Here is a 21908-nt window from a genome sequence, read left to right as displayed (position 1 = left end):
GTACTGGAGGCTCCTTCCTGTTGTTTGCTTCGCTCGCTAAACTCGGACCTAACGCTCGTTCATCACTGCGCCCTAAAATGCCCGGCGGTAATTTCCCAGGCTCAGTCCTGGGAGAAGAGCGCCACGCTGACTGGCCGGGGGGGAAGCCGAGAGCGGTGCAGGTGGGAGCAGCCCTGCCTGGGGGCTGGCGTGCGCAGGGAGGCAGCCCCGCATTCACGCCGCGTGTGGACACTCTGAGCCGGACCCAGGCTTGTCCACACGGGAGAGGAGAGGACTGGGGGCGCGCGCGCCGCTCCTCGCGCCGATTGCGGTCCCGCGGAGGCAGGCGGAGAGAGGGAGGCTGGGGCACAGCCCGGCGAGGAGGCGGGCCCCCGCTCGGCCATATTGCAGGGGGAGCGGCGGGGCGGGGCCAGAGGCGCGCACAGGGACCCGAGCGCAGCCCACGGCCGGCTGCCAGTGTGCCCAGTCGCCGCAGAGGACGGCCGGGTAAGGGTCCTCCCAGCAGCTCCCCTCTCCTAGCCGGCGGGGCCGGAGCCTGGGAAGCCGCTCAGCTTCCCGCCCTGGCGCCTGTGTCCGGCCGCGGGAGGACGGGGCGGCGCTGCCAACAGGTGTTGCGGGGATCGGCGCGCCGGGAGCTGCCGCCGCCGGTCTCCCCGCTTCTCCGGGGCGCGGTGCTGCCCGCAGCGCCGCGCGGCAGAGGCAGAGTGGGGGGGCAGGCAAGCGAGCCCTGCCGGCTCCGGGTGTGGGCAGACCGGAGCCTAGAGTCCGCCTTCGGCTTGACCCCAAGAGCTGTTGGGCTCCCCCCCCGCCCTTCCCTGGTGGCTGTTTAAGGGCAAAGGGAGCCCGCTGCTGCCCTGGCCCCTCAGGGGCTCTCTGGGCAGGACCCTTCAGCGGCTCCTCGCAAGGACTCTAAACCAGCTGCTTTGCAAGGCAGGATCTTAATTGTATTGAATGCGTCCGACCTGCCTGCTGGCAGCAGCCCGGGCGGGCGGACTGTGTTGCAAACCAAGGGCTGACAATAGTTTCCAGTTTCTGCTCCCTCCTCCTTCTTTCCCAGGTTATTAAGCTTATACCGCTCAGGAAAGGTGTGTCTGGCCAAATGACCTTCTCTGGTTGCAGCTGGCGCTCCCCCCCCCCTCCAAGTGGGCGAGGTCACTTGTGGTTTTCTTTTCTTTTTTTTAAGCAGTGGAGTTCCTTAGTAATTGTTGGTCATGTCTGAATCATCCTTGCTGCTCCCCCTGATTACTTAAGAATCCCAGCAGAGGTTTTAAAGTTCTTTACTTTCCCCCCTTCTCAGTAAACCAGAACTTTTTCCACTCTCCTGTTACCAGATCTCTCTAAAATAGAAGAAACACCTTCAAGCCACTGCACCAGCATTTGTTTCTGGAATAACAGAGCCACTGCAAGAACTGAAAATGCCCAAACCGGTGAGTGTTATATTTCGTGTCTTCTATCTTGTGGCATTCAATGTACATTCTATGTTTTACTGTAGATTGGTAATTTACTTTTTTTTAGATGATTGTTTCCTTCTAACACTTTTCACAGAGCGATCACACTATATCTGGTCTCAGTCCTAATCCTCAAAGGAAATCAGCACAACCCCTTCAAAAGTTGAGCCTGGGAGCTTAAATTATAACTATTAGACACTAAAAAGAACGGACTGAACAGAGACGGTGGTTTATAACAATCTATAACCCTTTCCCCCCAGCTGTCTTCCCCCTCCCTCCTTTCCCCCCGCATGACAGAAGGGGTGTTAATGGGCCCTTTCATCTTGAATGATCCCTTGAAATATGTATTAACTATTTATGCTGAACAATCTGTTCCACCTTATACTTAGCTGTAACACCCTGAGTGTATCTCACAAACCTGAAGAAGAGCTCTTTAGAAGAGCTCTGGGTAAGCTCTGAAGTTTGAGTGTCCTGGTCCAAGAAAATATATTACCTTGCCTGCCTTGTTTCTCTATTTCCTTCTATGTTTAGATGGATTATAGAAATTAAGACATCACAATTTGAGAGATCCATGCGAATTCCAAATCTTTTTGACAGGGCATAGCAGCATGATGAAGTCATATAACCAGAGCCACTGGTTTTGTGGTTTGATGGTTTTGTGTACCTGTTGTGCAGGGGGTGCTAGGCTGGCCTCGAGGGGTGGGGTTAGGGTGCAGGGGGTGCTAGGCTGGCCTCGAGGGGTGGGGTTAGGGTGCAGGGGGTGCTAGGCTGGCAGCAGAGGTCAGGCCTGCACTCACTGGCAGGAAGCAGCAGGAGCGACCCCAGCCTGCCCCACTCGAGCTCCCGGAGTCGTTAGGGGGATGGGGCAAAAGCTGGAAGGGGGCAGGGCCTTGGGAAAAGGGGTGGAGTGGGGCCTCGAGTAGAGTGGGGATGTTGTCCTGGGCCTGCACCCCCTAGGGATGGCCCTGCATATAACCATCCAATATAAAAATCAAATGTTGTGTGGGGAGAGACAAGGTGTGCTCAAGTGAGAGAGACAATTTCTAATTCTAACAATCAGAAATCCTATCCTTCAGTTCTTAATTTAAACTTTTATTTATTTAGACTTTTTTTAAATTTTAAACTTTTTATACTAGTATTTAAAATTATATAGTACCTTAATCTAACTATACAAAACTCTACCCCAAGGGCAAGTAACTGTTTTTGGTGGGCAAAAATATAATTAATTTTGTTCATTTATGGTTAACATGGGTGAGCAGACTTTGAACCTGAGTTGGTAAATCTTTGTAATTTTGCAAGGTTGCCTTAAAGGTAGAGGGGCATGTGTGTGTTCCTTTGTAAAAGAGCTCATTTATAGCCTGTAGACTGAAAGGTGTCTGAGGCTAAGTCTATTTTGTAGTGACTTAAGTGTTTTGGTTTTTTTTAAGATTCATTTGCTATTAAAATGTAATCATTCCAAAAGAGGAGAAATAGACTTATTTCTATGCATTATGAAGTATACTATGTAAACTCTCTCTGTGTGCATGAAGATATCAGAGCCAAAGAATTCGCTGGTTCCAGCAGAATTTATAACTGAAAAGGGGTTTAGTAATGGACTTTGATTGGAGATGGGAGGCAGAGGTCAAACAGCTTGATAAAAATTATATTGTATTCTCTGGAAAGATATTGAAACTAATATGCATACTTAAAGTTCATTGAATAAGTCACTTAATGAATAGGTCACTTCTAGGACAAGAATGCCAAAGGCCTTGCTTTTTCAAAGTGCTGAGCATTTAAACTCATGGGAACTGCAGATGCTCTGGACCTGAAAATCAGGCCTTGGTTGTGTCAACTATAACTATAAATTTTATAAACTGATTTTTGGACTAGAAAGAGAGCATAAGAAGTTTTTTTAAATCAAATGCATTTTGTATTCTAAAACCTTCGTATGTTGGTAGGAAAAATACTAACCCTTGAGTAACTTAAAAGGGAGGGATTTTATTATGTTCCCAAATGTAACTTTTAGAGTTAGCAGTTAACAAAGTTGCAACTATTTTGTTTTATCTTATAGAGAGACACACACTACCTATCCTAGAAGAGAGTCCTGTGGCCTTTTATCTCTGTTTCTGTCTAGTCAACACTAATATAAGTGTTCTTCTGTAACAGCTCACAGGAAGCACTACATAGGATTTTATTAAGAGGCATGATTTTAGATTTTCATCCAAATATAGGCAAAAATAACTCAATTTTTTTTTTCTGTGCAAGCTTGGTCCACTTCTTTTTTTTTTTTTTTTTTAAATGTTGTTGCCAACATTGCTATAAATATCTTAGAAAACCCGTTGCTAGTTGGGGACGTACCACATATAACAATTAATTCACTCAAAAGACTAGAGGCCTGATCAAAAGCTCATTGAATTCAATGGACTTAGGATCAGGCTTTTGCTGTGTGCTATAGTTTGCTGTCAGGGGAAATCTTAAAGTTGCTAACCATAAAGGACAAAGTTAGTGCATTACTGCCACTGTATATCTTCCACAGAGGCCTGTCATCAATTTATTTTAAAATGCGGTGCGGCTGTAGCAAGTCAGAGCTCTGTGGCTTTGGGGTTTTTTAGTTATAGCTCTGCTTTGGAAAAAGGGTAAACAGATTTATCTTCCAGTGACTAGCAATTGATGTTCCACCCATCATAATGAAGAGTTTGTTTAATTGTGTTGCCAATGACCATTGTACTACAGTCCAAGGTTAACATGTATATGGACTGCAGAATGTCTAAAAAATTTCTGACTGACGATTCAGTGTTCAGTAAAAATAGTACAATCTCTCTCCTTTCTTTATGTAAGAATATATGCCTTTCTATTGATGAGAGGTAGTAATGTCCATATGAAGGTCTTTTATAAAGTCTGCCCCCCTAAAAAAAAACCTTTTTGAGATTCTAATATATTGCATTATGAACAATTTACCCAGTTTGCAATCTGCTTAACAGGAATGTGCATGCACACACAAATATCATATCCGTTGAGAGCTTTATTAAGCGGATCCATTTTGTCTTCCCTCCTCCTCCATGCTGTTTCTCCAGTTTGCATCTTGGTATTGACGTTTTTACAGTTAAGATGGAAATATCGTAGTGTCAGTGGAAAGCGTAAAGTGCTGCAAAGACTATCCTATAACTTTCACAGACTACCAAAGTGGCATTGGCAAACAAACTTTTTGAAATCATTCAGTTGGAATAATCTGAACTCATGGGCTCTGATTAATTTATGCTGAAAGGTACTGTAGGCTGAAGAAAAGTTCTTTCATCTAATCAACAAAAGCTGCTTACAACCATGTTCTTAATTCTACCTGAACTGAGCATGACACTGGAGCAATACCTGACAGAGATTGATATTGTTCCTCTCCTTTTGCTGGCTACTAAGTGAATAGAGAAGAGCCAGAATGTTGACAGGTGTGTGTGTGAGAGCAGCTGGGGAAGGGCAGCCAGCACCTCCTTTGGTTGGTTTCTGAGCCACGTGCCTTATTGGCTAGGATTTACAGGCATGGCTCTGTGGCAGCACTTACTGATCTAGCATAAACCCAGTCTTTATAATCAGTACTTAATCTGCTGTTCAGTAGACCTAACTCGTATGTTTACTGGAAAAGGATAGAAGAAGAATCATACTGGGATTACTTTATTAGAATGCGTTGCTCAGTCTGCCAGTTTCAAATTAGGGGTGATTAATTTGGACTCTTCCCAGCCCTGCCGCTTGTTTTTTACTATCATTAAATAGGATTTTTATCAGTTTATAGGGCATTGTGGGATAGAAATTAAAGCTGTCACTTCAGAGCTGGAACTGCATTGTGAGAGATCAGAAAAGGATAATGCCCTCTGGCCAGAAGATTTAGCGACTCCTAAAGGGGAGTTAACATACTAAGTTAGATTCTGTCTATTTTCCGTTTAAAGTAGGTAAGATGTTGACTCCTTTATACCAGATCACCACATCACTGTAAAAAAATATGATTTATCTATTCATATTTCATACCATCATTGATGGGAGACTTTGAGATGACCGATTGCTCTTATTTTTCATAGTAGTCCCTTTTTAAAATTGATTAAAAAGCTCTAATTCAGTAATTTAAAAACTTTAAAAAAATCCTTGAAAGCAAAACCAACAAAACAAACGTACACAGTTTAGAGCAGTGGTTCTCAAAAAAAATTTTCGTGGACCACTTGAAAATTGCTGAGGGTCTCGGCGGATTACTTAACGATCTTTCCAAATGGTGTTTGTACCATTAGCTAACTATTGTAAAGTGCTTTGGATAAAAGCACTATATTAAAAAAAAACTTAATAATTAACATTTTTTGGTTCTACAGATAAAAGCACACAACTCATATTTTAATATCAGTATTCTTACGTTTCTAATGCGATGGATGTGCCCTCTCTCCCCTGCTGTGGCAGCCCCCGAGCTGGGGCTGAGAAGGAGGAGGGGTCTCTCCCTGGCAGCTGCAGCTCTGGATCTGGGGAAAGTTGCCTCTTTCTCTGGCTGCCACAGCCCTGCACATCCCAAATTCCCCCCACCCCTTCTTGTCACCCCTCTGCCCCCTCCCACCTACCCCTTATTCTCCTCCCGCCCCCCCCCCCCCCCCCGGGCCACCACCTCACCTTACATCTTCTCCAGGTCCAGACACCAATTTAGTGGAGCCACGCCTGCTCCATGAGCCATGGCCTGTGGCCATTTGTTTTCTTGTGTGCAGCTGCCCAGGCTCACACCTTAGAGAGAACTATCCGTGGACCACCTGAATGGAGCTCACAGACCACTGTTTGAGAACCTCTGCTCTAGAGATCATTACCTTTTTGGTTCCATTTGTCATTTTATACAAAGAGATTCATTGCTTAAAATCAGGACACTGGCAGTACTACTGCTCTAGTGGCTTGTATTTTTTAATAGCTTTTTCCCCTTACTACTAAATTAACCCAATCATATCCCAGCACTGTCAGCTACATTTGAGGGGATTTCTATTGAGTCTTGTGATATACATTTTACCTTACAGAAACTGCTATAAGATGAATTAAAAACTATCAGCAGTACTATATGGCAGCTCCAAAAAATACCAACACAATTAAACTAAAATTGTGGATTTTTCAACAAGCATGTAATAAGTACAAAGTGTAGCTGTTCTGAAGGTAGACACGCTCTTAAATAAGCTATTTAGTGCACAACTTTAGGTCCCCAATCCATGTGTGTTTGGAGGTTGGGATGGAAGCCGTTTGGGATGGAAGCAATTATCAGTCAATTACTAGCAAACCAAAATTGTGTAAGTTCCTTAGACAATGGTTCCCTAGATTATGCATACTAAATTATTTGAGCAAGTATAAGTAGATGTCATCCTGTTCTGAAGGGATTTACCTAGACTCTGCCTGAGATTTGTTTATCTTAAAAACAAAATAGTAGAAAAAAGTCTAAACTCAAAGTTCTGCAGAAGTTGCTAGGGAAGGGTTTACAGAAGTGTACTTTGGTGAAACCCTTCTCAGTAAATGAGGGAGGGGAAGCCACAAATGTAAGGGGCAGCAGAAGAAAGTGTGTAGGTGGCAATAGGGAGGGAGCGTAGTTGTTGGCAGGAAGTGAGTTGTGTTGGGCCTGGAACATGAAAAGCTTGACTTGGAAGGTGAGAGGAAGCCAGTGAAGGGCATTGTGAGATTGATATGGACACAATGGCAATAGAGGAAGGTATTTGACTTTTTTCTAATGCAGTAATCTTTTTGTACAGATGTGGAATGGTTCTTTCAGGATCTACAACCAAAGCTCTGTATACGAACATCAGTCACTTTTTTTGTTTGTACTGAGTTTGATAGTGATTTATCTCTAACTTTTTGCCCAGCATATAATTTGGATTTTTTAGTAAATTCTTTTTGTGATCAGAGCTGAGCAAGTCCTGTGTAATGAATGATTTACTTAACAAACCTAGTCTTGCCTTCTGCTGGTGGAATGTCTGTGTGCTGATGGCAACTTTCTCAGACTTATTTGGTCTTGGTTCCTTTTTATGTGGGGCTGTTACCTGTGGATGTTTCCCCCTACCCCCAAGCTGTGTGCGGCAGTGACTGGTCAGATAAGTCTCAGGGTATGTTTCCTGATTTAGTCAAGTGCATACAAGTTTTGTGAATACCGGAAAGCAGATTTCATATTTAGCTTCTACAGATTTGTGAGATTGGCGCTCTCTACATTTATGCCTCTAAAGTTCAGTCTCTTACTTTCCTGGAAGGCAACCCCTAAAAAGGGGGTGAGTACGGTCAGAAGAATTCATTTTTAAACACCTGAGAAAATAGTCGTGATAAACTTTTCCCCTTCTGTACCTCCATCCCAAAACCTGGCTCTATTCCTCATTATGTACCTTTAACTGTGGAGGACAGTGGACTCCTGCCTTCATGTTTCATAAAGGAATTATCTCCTTCAATTCTTCGTATCAGATTGGCGTAACTGGGTCTTTGAGTCTAAAATTAACAAAACTCTTGTATATGTTGACACTCACAAGCTGTTCGCAACGTCTATTGCACTTAATTCCTCCTCCCCCCAAGATGAATTTTTACTATCCTTTCAAGATTGGTTTAGCTATCAAAGCCAATTTAATGTTTAAAAGTACTCACGAGTAATATAAGCAGTATATTTATATTTGTACTTTACCGGTCCTTGCCACTTGTCTCCTTCTCCTCCCACCCCCCCACACACCTTGATCCTTAAGCGTTGTGTGTTCCACCTCTCTCCAGAGAGGTGATACGTGCAGGAGCAACAGGGAAAAAAGGGGAGGGGCTGATGCTTCCCCCACCACTGCCCAGGAAACTGCCGTGGCAACAGGGAAACCCCCTGGTGGCTGCATGTGGCCATGGTGGCTGCATTTGAGAAATGGTGGTTTAATGTCTTGTCTTATTCGAAATTTAAAAACAAAAAAAAGTGGGCTACCTTATAGTAAAGAAAAAAGCTCTGCGCTTCTATTTGGAGACATTATACAACAAAAAACCTGATAATTTTAAAAGTAGGTCAGATTTTGAGACTAAAATTACTTCATGACCTTTACACATTTGCATGTGTGTGTAATTAGCACTGCGTTCTTTCTGAAATGCAACCCTCTCTTCAGTTCTACTCTTAGTAGCAGTATCGCTAATGAAGTAAGAGTAGAACTGAAGAGAAGGTTGCATTTCAGAAAGAACGCAGTTTGCAGTGGCACCAGGGGCTCAGGAATGCAAGCTGGGGCAAGGCTTTCATGCCACCTTCTGCATGCTAATAAAACATTTTTTTTTCCTACAGCTCAGCCTGCCTCTCACATCACTTATTATTAACAAAACAATTCCATCTTGGCTTGCACTGACCTCTCTTTACGTGAGAGCAAATAGTAATTATTATTTATCACTCAAAGCGTCTCCTTGACTAGAATGTAAAGTTTTTAAGGCAGTGCACTCCACAGATGCCCACAGAGAATGTGTAATGTGATGGAGGGAAGCAGGTAGCTGTGGAATGGGTGAAACCTAAGAAAAGAAGGGGGAGAAAAGGCTTGTGGTCAAATCAAATAATGCTTCGCTACCTAAAAGGTGCATTGGGAAATAATATTTAATAAAGCATTTTTGACACACATGGGATTGGCATGGTCTCTGAAACTAGGCACAGATGATAATGCCTTACTTTGGGGAAATTGTAAGTGTTGCCACCTCTTTTCATGTTCTCTTCTCACACATTCAGTTCCCTAAGAATATCCCTTCGTTTACCATGATGCCTCCGAGGTAACTGCGGAGAGCCTGATTACTAGTAAGAGCTTTCCAATGGGTATAGCTTGTGCCTCTCATCCCTTTCTGGGCACGTTCTTACTCTTCCACTTCCCCCGGACCCTCACACTGTGTTTTCTGAACTGCCTGGACATGACCCTCTGGAAGTGTACATTACTGGCCTCTCCTTTCATCTGCTTTCCCTGTTCTCACTTCCTCACCCATTCATCTGCTCTGGCGGTGCCATACTTAGACCCATAACGTTCATAGAGCACCTCTTGAATAGTAATGTTATATACTGGTAGTGCTGAGACATTCTAAGCAGGTTGTGTTCATGCTACAGTGGCCAGCGTATTTAGTCATTGGACAAAATCTACTTTGAGAAGGGAAACCTGGACTGTGATAGTGCGTGTTCCTAGGCAACAAATTTACCATAGGATCTTCAGCTTCCACCAGATATGGACTGAAGGATCTTAAGGTTAATGCATCCTCCAGGGGGTGTACCATGAGAGAGTAAACTTTCAAAGCAATGCCACCACTGAGCGAAAAACACGAGTATTACTGGTTTGGGTTTGAGTTAAGCACCTGAACTTGCACTCACACTGGTAGTGGTTTTCCAGATTGATCCCTTAAATTTAATAAAGATACCAAGTGGTCTTGAAATATTTTATAGGGCTTATCCATAATATTAAGCTTTGTTTTATTTGATTACAAAAGGGTATTCTATTACACGGTCAAAAAACTACTAAAGCAATGTCAAATGGCTAAAAATCCCTGAAATTGTTTGTAAGCCTGAAAGTCTAGAATGTTTATTTCTAGTGTTAGTCAAACACTAATATTTACGGCTCTTGCTAACCATGGAGCAAACTTTGAACTCCATTTTTAGAGTCTAGACTGAGTGGCAATACATTCAGCAACTTCTGTAAACAAAGCCATTCATGTTTTAAAAGCTTCAGTTTAGGGTGTAAAGAGCTTATTCTTGTAAATACATTGAACTATATTAACAGGATGCAATTTTTTTGTGTACAGCTGTTGTGACAAAAGTGTCTAATCTGTAAAGGAGTTTCATGCAGTGGCTTGCAGATTTCCTTGGTGTTTACCATTTTAATACAAAGAATCTATTGTTTGCTGTGGTCTGTGAACCATTTGTCATCAAGAGGAGTAGTGCTGTGTTGAAGTAATCAGAAATGGTTGTGTGTTACAGCAGTTCTTGTGTGTACAAATATGGCACACTAAGTAAGTGCTAATAAAGTCTTTACCACATCCCCTATTCTGTAATAAGCCAAATAATTAAAAGTATGTTAGCTTTTTTTAGTGGAAGACTTCAAAAGTTCTCTTCACTTTTTAAAAGCCAGGCTGCATTAATAAAATGACAAACTCGATGTTATGACAAGTTTAAAGCTTAAAATTTTGGAACTTTCCAGGGCTAAATAAAATTGCTTTGTCTCACTGAAAAGTTGGGAATGTTTTTTGTTTTTATTTTTTGTCTTAAGCCATGAAAATTTGAGACATTGGATCTTAAACCTGTCACTCATCTGAGACTGAATGCTTGTTCAAGGTGAAGTTGGTACAAATGTAGTGTGGGAGGGGCTGCAGGAAGCCTGTGTTTGGGAGAGGAGGAGAAATGTTTCTCTGGGAAGTAGGTTTTTCTTTTAATGGCAATTGTTTGAAGCTGCTCAGAGGTCAACAACATTGAAAGCCCCAGGGAGGGGGTGAGTGAGCAGTATGCACGTGAAACTATTGATGCAGGATCAGTTAAACTTCTCACACAGATATCATAGCCATATCTGTGTATGCATGTAATCTAATGCTTTGCAGCCAAAAGGTTCCCAAACACTTGAACTATTTGCATAAAGCTCCACTGAAATTCAGCCACCTCTGGGATAGAGGGCAGCATGTAGTTTTGTTGCATGTCAGTGGAGGGGGGTAGAATGTTTTGGCCAAGGACACCAGTGCAAACCTGAATTCCAGTTTAAAAACTGGTGTGGTATTTTCTAATGTCCATTTAGACCAGAGAGGACTCTGTTTTGAGGTTTCTATCCCAGAGACACCCTCCCATTAAGCTGAAATAGTGCTCATTTATTTATCTTGGGCTGAAGAGCCAAGTTGGCCTTATTAATATAGCTGGCTGAAGAACAGGAATGAGTCTTTGTCTGCCCCCCCAAGTCTTTTTTCACTCCAAAAAACTTTGACGTTTGACCAGCTCTATTTGTTGGGCTTTGATCTTATAATTCTAGAATTTTCAGACCAGGGGTCTCTGTTTTTGTGCACGTTGAAGTTACTTACAACAGTAGAAACTAAGTTTAAAACAGTGTCCTACAATACCTTGGGCAAACCCTATGGAATTAAGTAAAACCTTACCGAATGATGTTTAATAGCTTTGGGGTCCATTGTATTGAAAATGCATATGTTTATGTACTATTGTGGGCTTGTATGGAACTTCGCTAGGAGGAGGAAGGATTAATTTAATCTTTGGGAGATAATGTGAACTTCAAAAGATTACATTGACCAATATAGCGCAGACAATTAATCTTTTGGGATGATATGTGTGAAGTGGAATTCCTAGGAAGTACTGTACTGGGCAGGAGGGGATTGCAACCCCCAACCTACAATCTAAGCCTATGAAACTTCGCTCAGAGGGGAGACCTTTTGTCTGGTGATCACCTGTTGCAGGAGGACAGTTCAAAGACCCAAAGTGGATTCTCTAGGGACCAATAGACAAAAAAGGATTTTTGGATAAATAGCCTGGTTTTAAACAGGCCCAGGGCATTCATTCTGATCCAGTAAATGGACAGGACCCTGAGACCTTAGGAAAGCGTTGGAAGGACTGACACCAACTAGAGCCCTTGTGTATAGATGGATGGGGGTGATCTCTGGTAATCTTATTGGCATGTGTGTAGGTTCCTTTATTGTTTTTTTAATGTTTTCTCTGCCGTGCTTTTACCTTAATAAAATATGCTTGCTTAGAATGAACTGGGTAGTAACTTCTAATTAGCAATGACACCGTTTCATCTCTGAGACGAATAGTGAAGCAGGTCTGTTTAGGCAGGCTCTCTTTTGCTGGGAATAACGCAGTGAAGGCAGGGAATTGTTCAGCCTGGAAATACTGTGCTCAGAGGAGAGAAATGTGAGTCTCCACTGAAGAAGAGAAATGGCTAGGAGTCCAGAAGCATGAAAGTGGGTGCCCTTGCTGGATCACTGAGGGGGAATACAGATGTCATTGCCCTGAACTGTGACAACTACCATTCTGACGTGTTGGTGTTTTACACTCACTTTGCCGTGCCATAAATAATTACATGAGGATAGGGTAATAGAGAATTGGGGCCCTGGACTAGCCACCCTAGAACCACAAATTCTCCTGTAAAGGAGGCTGTATTCTAGGCAACACTTCGCATTGCCATATTCCTATCTCTCTAACCCTCTCGTTTCTTTATGTAAGAAAATAACACTGTCTGTAATTGTGCTATCTTTAAAAAAAATGCTTAGGGAACTAAATCCTGCCTACCTCCCACTTTATTCAATAAGTAAAACCTCACTAACTTGCACTGATAAGCATTCTGCCTGTGACCGACTAACATCTGAAAGTATAAAAAAAAAAAGGAATTATTCTGTTTAATTCACAGAACCCAAGTAGAAGTATTATATAGCTTATAGCACTGTTTCTTTTGTAGTTGTCTCTTGCCACCCTTCTATAGAATGGTAGCTAAAATTCATAGTTTGTGTTGCTTTGAATCCTTTTACTGTCAAAAGAGCTTTTATTACATTTATATAGCAAAGGGGAAGTATGCCTCAGCTGGAAAATTCCTTGACCCTCGTTCTTTCAAGTGCTATTTAGCTGAGATTCCCCAAATTTACATAATTATCCTGGAGTAGATTTCAGATTGTGACTCCTGGATCTGTTTTTAGGATACTGCCAATACAAGAACTCTTAAGGCTTGGTTACACTTACATTTTATAGTGCTCTAACTTGCTGGCTCAGGGGTGTGAAAAATCACACACCACCCCCCTCCCCAGCACAGCAAGTCAGAGTGCTTTAAAGCGCTAGTGTAAACAGGCTCCAAGCACTGGGAGCTGCATTACCAGCACTGGGAGCTAATCGCCTCCTGGAGGTGGATTACCAGGAGCACTGAGAGCTCTCTCCCAGCCCTTGCGTGACTGCACTCGCACTTCAGAGCACTCTCGTGACAGTGCTTTGAAGTTTCCAGTGTAGCCATGCCCTTACTTAAATGATGAATGTAAGTAGGTAGATACTACTGTGTACTAAAAACTCATTTAAGAAGGCATGAGTTACTATATTAAAACTGATAGCTTTCTTGTTAGAAAAATTGCCCTTGAAGTATAGTAAATTAGATGCAGTAAACATATGGGACAATCTGAAGCTATGTAATATACTTTTTTAAAAACTGAACTTCCTAAGGTTATTGAGCTGCTGTATTTACTTTCAGCATGTTTCTCCCACCTTGCCATGAAAGGCACAAAAGGTCTGTGACAAAGTCCAGCCTGTCCAATTTGAATTTTTATCTACTATCTAAACATTAGTGATTGATGTTCTAAATCTGCTTTGTAAACCCTGAAAAATAACTTTTAATTGTACTGCATGTTGTGGGAGGGGAGGGGGAGAAGAGGGGCGATTTGGGTGAATATGACCTAATGCCCACATTTGCTTGTAATGGGAGAAGAAACATTTAGGACAAACTAATATCTGAGATGTAATGTTTTGCGGTTCAGTGTTAATAAGCAGATGTTGCATCATAGAAAGGATTATCTTGTATAGAGGCAAGTATCTCTTAGCAGTCTGATAGTGTCATTTATTTTGGAGACACAGATGAGTCCCATCTGGTAAAGACAAGTTCATAGCATGCTGTATGACTAAGAAGTATTTCCGTATTCTGTAACTTTAAAACTTTAGTGCCAGTCTAGCCGTGTTTCTTACCATGTTATCTGTCTAGGTATGTGAGTTGCAGTTGTTCTCTTCTTCCCCTCTCCCCACCCAAGCTGCCAGCAAGCACTTAAAGTTTTGAGCCAATCTGAACTTGATATTTGTTACCTGGGGCAGTTGGAGGCTGGCACTTTCAGAGGAAATTGAACTAGGATCCTCGTTTAGGAAAGGGAGGATAGGCAGACAAAGGTGAAAGTAGTGCTGGCTGTTTCCTGGCTCAGAGGTACCCAGAAGACTGATTTCCTTCAGAGCAGTTCCATAGAACTTCTTGGGAGGGACATTATGATCACAGAGGGCAGTATAACCTTTAAAATCTACATTAAAGCCCAAACATTATAAATTAGTTGACCTTTCTTTTGTACTATACTGGCACAGAACACTTTAAAAGATGTGTATGACATTCTCTGTCAAATGTCTGTCTTGATCTTTCTACTGAATTCAAAAAACTTAAAATACCAAGACAGGCTAGTTTAGTGAGCAACAACATTGCAGATTTCGTGATGAAATAAAAGATGATCAAGGAGGGAGTGACTGGAAACAGTGGTAGTTTCCACAAATGGCTTCTCCTACTCCTGTCTCAATAGACTTTTTCAAGAGGAGTCTCTTTATTTTACAAGCAACGTTGGGTTACAAATTAACTATTTTAAGAGGATAAGCACAAAATTGGTCCTTATAACTTAGAACACAACTATTTAAAAAGACTGGGTTAAAATTCCATTCTGAAATTTTTCAGTGAGTGTACATGCTCACATGCTAAGTCAAACAGCTTATGCTGCTAAAAACATCAGACTTGCTGCCTTTTATTTATTTTGAAGAACTTTGGTTCAGAAATTAAGTAATGTTTCAAAGGAACACACAAAGTACATGACTTCATTCCATCACTGAAGTGGAAATACAAGCCTAACGGAAAACTGAGTAGAAAAGAATGCTTTTCTCTTTAGCCAGAAAATCAAGAATTAAAACAAATAGATCATGGATTAGCGTTGACTAGTTCTTGACTTCTTCTAATTTTTTTTTTTCTAAAAAAAGCTTAAATCTTCCTTAAACATTGTAGTTCAAATTAATAGTTGTCTGAGCCTTTGCTGAAGAATGGAAACACAAACCACAGATTAAAAGTCTGGTTATAAAAGCCCTTGCCTTCTCAACTGCTTCAGCTTTCATACTCTAATTTTCCAGACATTGGAGTCTTCTGCAGTAGAGAAGACCTTTATCCTATGTACCACCTCTCCACCCCCAAAATAGTCTTCAGAATAAACCTTTCAGGCCTCATTTATGCACTGTATAGAATCATAGAATATCAGGGTTGGAAGGGATCTCAGGAGGTCATCTAGTCTAACCCCCTGCTCAAAGCAGGGCCAATCCCCAGTTTTTGCCCCAGATCCCTAAATGGCCCCATCAAGGATTAAACTCACAACCCTGGGTTTAGCAGGCCAGTGCTCAAACCACTGAGCTAAAGAAGTAAAAAAGGTCACAAGCTCAAATATTTTTCCTCCTCTTCTGGGTCACCTTTTAGGATAATGATAGAGGGGACCTATTTAAAAAAGAGAGATGAAGAGGGGGAAGATGCCTTGAGTTTAATTGCCCTTAATGAGGGATTAGTAAACCAACAAATTGGCCCTGCAAGGTGTAAAAGTTACAAGGAGTCTGGAACCCATTCCTGATACACACTACAAAAATACCCAGTGATGAGTTTAGTAGATAATAGCATAAAAGCTGTTTTCACGCTAAGCTGCGTTTTATGCTTTTTGTACCATTTTATTTCAAAATCCTCTGCAACTTTAAGAGGTAATCGAAATTGCTAAAGACCTAATCCTACAAAGAGAACCATGTGGCTGGAATTCAGTGTGGAGTTCCATTTACTTCATTGGGGTCCTGTGCAACTACAGGTGTCTGCCTGTACTGTTCTCTCTACAGCTTCTGAACATGGGGCCTTATCTAAACACAAGTTGTACCAATTTAAATCTGTTTAGAGACTGGCATAGTCAAAGCAGTGTAACCCCCCTCGTGTGGATGCTCTTGAATCATTTCAAATTAAAAATCTGTTCAAGTGTCCACAATCAGATTTGCACTGAATTTTAACTGCCCAGTTTCTAAACCATACCACAGCTTCTGTGCTGCTGCTGGCAGCAGCTCTGCCATCAGAGCTGGGCTCCCAGCCAGCAGCCGTTGCTCTCCAGCTACCCAGCTCTGAAGGCAGTACTGCCACCAGCAGCAGCGCAGAAGTAAGGATAGCGGTATCAGAACCACCCCCCCCTGCACACACACCCCCCCACACACAACTCCTTTTTGGGTCAGGACCACTACAATTACAACACTGTGAAATTTCAGATTTAAATAGCCGAAATCATGAAATTTACGATTTTTAAAATCCTATGACCGTGACATTGATCAAAATGGACTGTGAATTTGGTAGAGCCCTACTTAAAAAGATACTGCTGATCTGATACTAGATTAAGTAGGTAGGAGCAGAGCATCCTTATTTATGGGTGGGTCTGAATTAAATTTTTCTTCATACTTTTCTGTCCCAATAACAAGTAGGTTGTTCAGAGTAGACATTGTTCAAGTCCAAATCATAGGCTTAGTGTTCCATAGTCCAGTAGATAAGGCTTGTAAAAACTGTGATCTTAAATCTGAGCAGTTTGACTCAAGGCTGGGTGTAAACTTATTTTATGATCATGCTGAAAAGCTAAGAGAGGAGATGATTATATAGTTCATCACTTGCACAGTTCTCTCTCTGGCTCTGGGATGGGGTGTGTTCATTCTCCTCATCTTTTCCACTCCGAGTGCACAAGAGTCTCTCTGCACAGGCCAAGCCATGTGTTTTGGGTTTTGTTTTTTTTTTAGACTTCTGTATATGAAAACACAACACAATATTTAATACATTTGTTTAAGGCCCTGATCTTGTAAACATAAATAAATAAATATATACATGCCTACTTAATTCTATGCTTGTGAATAAATTATTCGATGTCCATAAGTGTTTGCAGGATTGGGGCCTAAATGTGGAAAGCCAGCATCTTACTGTTCAGCACTTGTATATGCTAAAGTGTAAATATTTCATACATTGTGTATAGTACATACATTATCCCTTTTACTTTTCTGAGCTTCTACCATATTGGTGGGTTTTGCTCTCCCTTAGCTAGGGGCCAAATTTCAGTCTTGGGATAATGCCAAGATTTATTAGTGATGTCCTAAATGGTGAGCTGTCGTGCTGTCCCGTGCAGAGATGACTTCCCCTTTGGAAGTCTCCCTCTTATGCATCAGGCTTCCTCCTTAACTCCCTTCCACTGAGGTTTCTGTTGCTGATAGGTTAGTAGTCTATCTGCTCCTACCATAGCATCTTCTCCATTTTGTCTGTACCTATGCAATTTAGATTGTCTGCCTGTTTGCTTTGGCTCTCATCTGTAGCCACTACTTTTCTATGGGCCTTGCTGATTACAGTTCTGGCATCAACCTCACCTTATGGGAAAAAAAGTCCTTGTAATCCCTGACTCCTACCAATGGTCTCAAGGAGGCTTAGGCTCTAGACATTGCCTTTGTTACCTTGCCTCAGAGACCAAAAACTTCTACCATGTCTCTGTGTGAATATCCCAGAATCAGCTTTCAGATGGACCACAGAGCTCTTGTTTAGAACAAGGCTTATTAGGAGGGAGGGAGGAATTGCGGGGGGGTGCCTCTTAGATGGAAGACTCCGTAGCCTTACCAGGAAGGCCACAGACCCTTGAAAGTACAGTGGATAATTGAAAGCATGTTTCTCTTTCTAGAGATCAGTCTCTTCAGCTATCCAAGTTCTTGTCTGACCTCTTTGGCACTGACAGAGATCCAGGCCTCAGAACCAAGTCCTTCCCTTAGCTCTGCTGGCCACTTAAAAGTTGATCATGAACCATTTTTTGAAATGCAGAGTGAGAGGGTTCATTAACTTAGTTTCATAGTCCCTTCGTTGTCTCAGTCTAAGGAAATTTAATATCTGGATGAACCAGGCAGCCAGTCCAATACATGTTTAGCATTATGGTATAGCCCCACTGCAACAGAGAGCAGATAGTTTACACATTAACAGTTTTGCCCTATGTTCTTACAGCTAACCCCTGTTTAAACAACTGAAAAATAAATGTGAGATGTGGGACCTTTATAAGGGCGCACAGTAGCTGATTGTATGGCTGTTTTCTGTAGCTTCTTTCAATTCTTAAAAATGAAGTATAACCAGGAGGATACCTTGCTATTGGAGTACTTAATCTTTGATATCCTTTCAAACTAGGGAGATAAAGAACTCTTAATATTCCCACCACTCATACTATAATGATGTGCTAGTTATTACTAAATCAAGAAGTGTCTCTTATGTCAGTTGGAATGCCATGTATAGGTAGGCAGTAGGATTCAACTCTACGACAGTAGGAAAAATATCCTTTCAACCTCCCTAAAATCTCTGCAAAAATGTACTTTACCCCACAATGTGGCTTTCAGCCAAAAGTGTAAATAATCTAAAGGAACTGCAGATTTAAGGATTATGAATGTAAGCATTCCTTAGAGGGTGTGGGGAGAGATTAGTGTATAATATTATCTGACTTCCTTGTGTTGCAGGGGGTGGGCAAGAAGATTTCTTATTTGGCAGGGGTTAGATCTTGAAATCTTGGTCTTGCCATTTCTAAATAGAACTTTTTTCTGCTTTCATGGCCCCTGCCCCCCGTTAGGTACCCCTAGTGCACATTGTCGAGTTGGAAAATCCTTCCCTTTTGACAGGAAAAAGCTTGCTTTATTTATAAGCATGGAAATTGGGTACTGTCTTACATTTTTAAGGCTCCTAGAACTCTGCAAATACTAGAGCTAGAGTGGAAAAGAAGCTTTTGAAAAGTTTAGATTTAGTTGAAAAGAAACCTAAACCTTCAAAATTCTCTCATGCTTGACAGTTTTTAAACAAATTGGGTCATCTAGCAGACAACTTCTGGGGTTTGGTCACGGGGGACACACAATTTTGCAACTGTTGATTCTCCAACAGGTAAATAACTAGAAGGAAGGAATGGGGAGAGTTTTCTAATAACTTGTTGTTTTAATGACTCTTGGCACCTATGTAACTCACTGAAAGTGTCTTATGTTCTAACTTGAAGGTGTTCCATTTTGTAATTAAATACATTAAAACTAGTATTGCCAATATTTTACAATTGACGTAAGTGTAGTTTTATATATAAATTATAATTTTAAAGGACAGTCTCCAGTATCTACATTATTTTTAAGTAGCAGAAAGCTATTTAAACTTGAAACACTGTGCAAAAGGGCAGATATTTCTCTTCTACCTCTTAATCCTGGTCTAAAATTTTTTTTTTAAATTTCACTGGTATAGAAGTTTCTCAACTATAGCAGACTTTTCTGGTCTGTTAGTTTTGGCTTTCCATAGTGTTGCATTCGTGATGCCTCCATCTTTTTCCCCCTAAGGAGGTGGAAAAATACACCAAAATGTACAATATGTAGCTGGTAAATAAAAATATCCTTGCATTATTTTAGAAATGCAAATTATACATGGAACAAAGAAGGAAGAGGAGGAGTACATCACATCCCCTTTCCCTCGTCTCACGTAGCAAAACTGCCTGTGGTTTCAGGTTCTTGTTCTCATGGTTTTTTTACCTCTCCCTTATGGATATTTATGTTGCAACCTTGGGGGTGAAGGGAGGAGTCTTCCTGAGGTGTGCAAAGTGCAATACTTTTTAGGTGACAGTATTGTTGTATCATACCTTCAGATAATCCTTTTCTGGGCTGACATTACTGTGCTGCTCCTTATACTTCCTGCAGGCTTGGTTGCTGCTTTCCTGGCTTTTTTTAATTAATAGGCAATTTCTTTGTTTACTAGTAAAATATCTCTAGTGTTCTGCATGCAATACTAACCTTTCCATTTTATACACTTGATCACTCCTTTTGCCTTTGAAATAAACACAATTAATCAGATTTATTATTATTAAAATACTTGTTCCACAGTGTTCTTAAACCTCCCTTAACACCTTTTTACATGCCGAGTAGATCTGTTATAAGCATAATTATTGATGTTTATTGGATTAATGCTGATTGGCTTGGAAGAATAATCGGCTGCCTTTTACCTTTAAAACCTCATGTTAAATCCCAAATTTAATTTGGTCATTATGACATCCTTTTAGGATTAAGGGGTATCTTAAATGCAGCATGTGGTCCTTGCTCACCATGTGCTGTGCTCAGAAGCAATCAACACTAAAATGCTTTCTCATTTAACCAGAAGTCCAATCCAATTCCAGGCTGAGTAACAAAACCTGTGGAGCAATCTGGATAAGCCAGTGAAGTCAGTGCCCTTAATTAACTTTGTCTACATGATAACTCAAAACTCTAATTGAGGAATACACTAAAATGTAAATAGTCTTTTCAAAATAAAAAAAAGAGCAAGAGACTAGAGCCATTGTTAATGCTCATTGTCCGTGAGATAAAGATGCCTACAATGACTTTAAGAATTATTTTTACTGGAAATAATGCTTAAAAACATGTACAGTACTGGTTCTATGAAATATACATATAGTTCACACTGATGATATGGTTTTTCAATATTTTTTTTTAAATCACACTCTACTTATTTTCTCTTTAGCTCAATGTTCGAGTTACCACTATGGATGCGGAGCTGGAATTTGCCATCCAGCCCAACACTACAGGCAAACAGCTATTTGACCAGGTCAGTTGTGCATGTGTGTGAAACCGTATTAGATTGTAAGCTCTTGTTCAGGTCAGGAGCCATTTCTCTTCTGTACAGGGCCTATCACAATGAGGTATTCTAAAGCCTGACTGTTGCCTTTGGACTTCGCCACAATAAATAAGCAAAGATTTTTTTAAATAAATAAATAAATGACCACTATTTTTAATATGAGCTTTCGTGAGCTACAGCTCACTTCATCGGATGCATACTGTGGAAACTGCATCCGATGAAGTGAGCTGTAGTTCACGAAAGCTCATGCTCAAATAAATTGGTTAGTCTCTAAGGTGCCACAAGTACTCCTTTTCTTTTTGCGAAGACAGACTAACACGGCTGCTACTCTGAAACCTCGCTTTATATTGAGTTTCTTTCTCCGGGTGCCAGAGGTGCAGTAGAGCGTGCTGGAAAGGTTTCACTGTGCACCGTGCTAGTTTCTTCCATTGCTGATGTGCTGTCCTGTGAAGAATGAGCTGTTTAAAACTTTTTCATATGGGTAATGTCTTACCCTAAGCTACTGATATGTCTTGTCGAGATTACAGTGACTTTTGTCTTTCTACTGGTGTAGAGGGCATACTGTAAAATGAGCCCTGATCTACAGTATACCGTTAGAGCAACATAGGGTAGATTGTCAACCTAACTATGTCAGTGTACACACTACAGCCTTGCTCCCATCAATATAAGTGCCCTACTACACCAACATAATAGGGCCTTGTTTACACTACTAATTTTTGTCAGCAAAAGTTAAAGTGCTTTAATTAAAACCGCATAATTAAAACCGCCATTGCATGTCCACACTAGCTCCTTGTGTCGGCAGAGTGCATCCACACTAGCAGCTCTTGCATCGACACAGAGCAGTGCACTGTGGGTAGCTATCCCACTGTGCAACTGGCCATGGGGTGCTTTGGGAAGGGTTTGCAGTGCCTCATGGGGCAGGTACAGAATTATGTGATGCAGGTTTCTCAATCACAGGGAGTCCCACTAGATTGAAAAAGCAGCTGACAACTGAAGTGTGTTGGGGGAGAGAGGAGAGCAGTGTGTCTGGGGCGGGGGAGTCAGCAGGCTGACTGACCTGTCCTGGGGGAGGGGGACACGTCAGGCCCTGGCGGCACAGCAGCTTCTC

At 41.5% G+C, this 21908-nt stretch overlaps 1 protein-coding gene across 2 annotated transcripts in view; it reads left to right on the top strand.

Moving 5' to 3' along the window:
- The first annotated feature begins 377 nt into the window (after nt 1–377).
- EZR (ezrin) overlaps nt 378–21908 on the top strand; it is a 53626-nt gene continuing 32095 nt past the window's right edge. Inside the window, exons 1-3 of one of the 2 annotated variants that reach the window (XM_073337813.1) lie at nt 378–486; nt 1332–1427; nt 20687–20770. In XM_073337813.1, coding sequence (XP_073193914.1) covers nt 1416–1427; nt 20687–20770 — 96 coding nt within the window. In that variant the 5' untranslated portion in view covers nt 378–486; nt 1332–1415. Of the gene's footprint in view, nt 487–521; nt 609–1331; nt 1428–20686; nt 20771–21908 lie in introns of those variants that run through there. The other variant, XM_073337814.1, reaches the window with a different exon arrangement.

This window comes from Lepidochelys kempii, chromosome 3, assembly GCF_965140265.1.
Source record: "Lepidochelys kempii isolate rLepKem1 chromosome 3, rLepKem1.hap2, whole genome shotgun sequence".
In the NCBI taxonomy this organism is placed as follows: Eukaryota; Metazoa; Chordata; order Testudines; family Cheloniidae; genus Lepidochelys; species Lepidochelys kempii.
The sequence above is the reverse complement of the archived record's forward strand: the minus strand, read 5'-3'. Positions and strand labels throughout refer to the sequence as shown.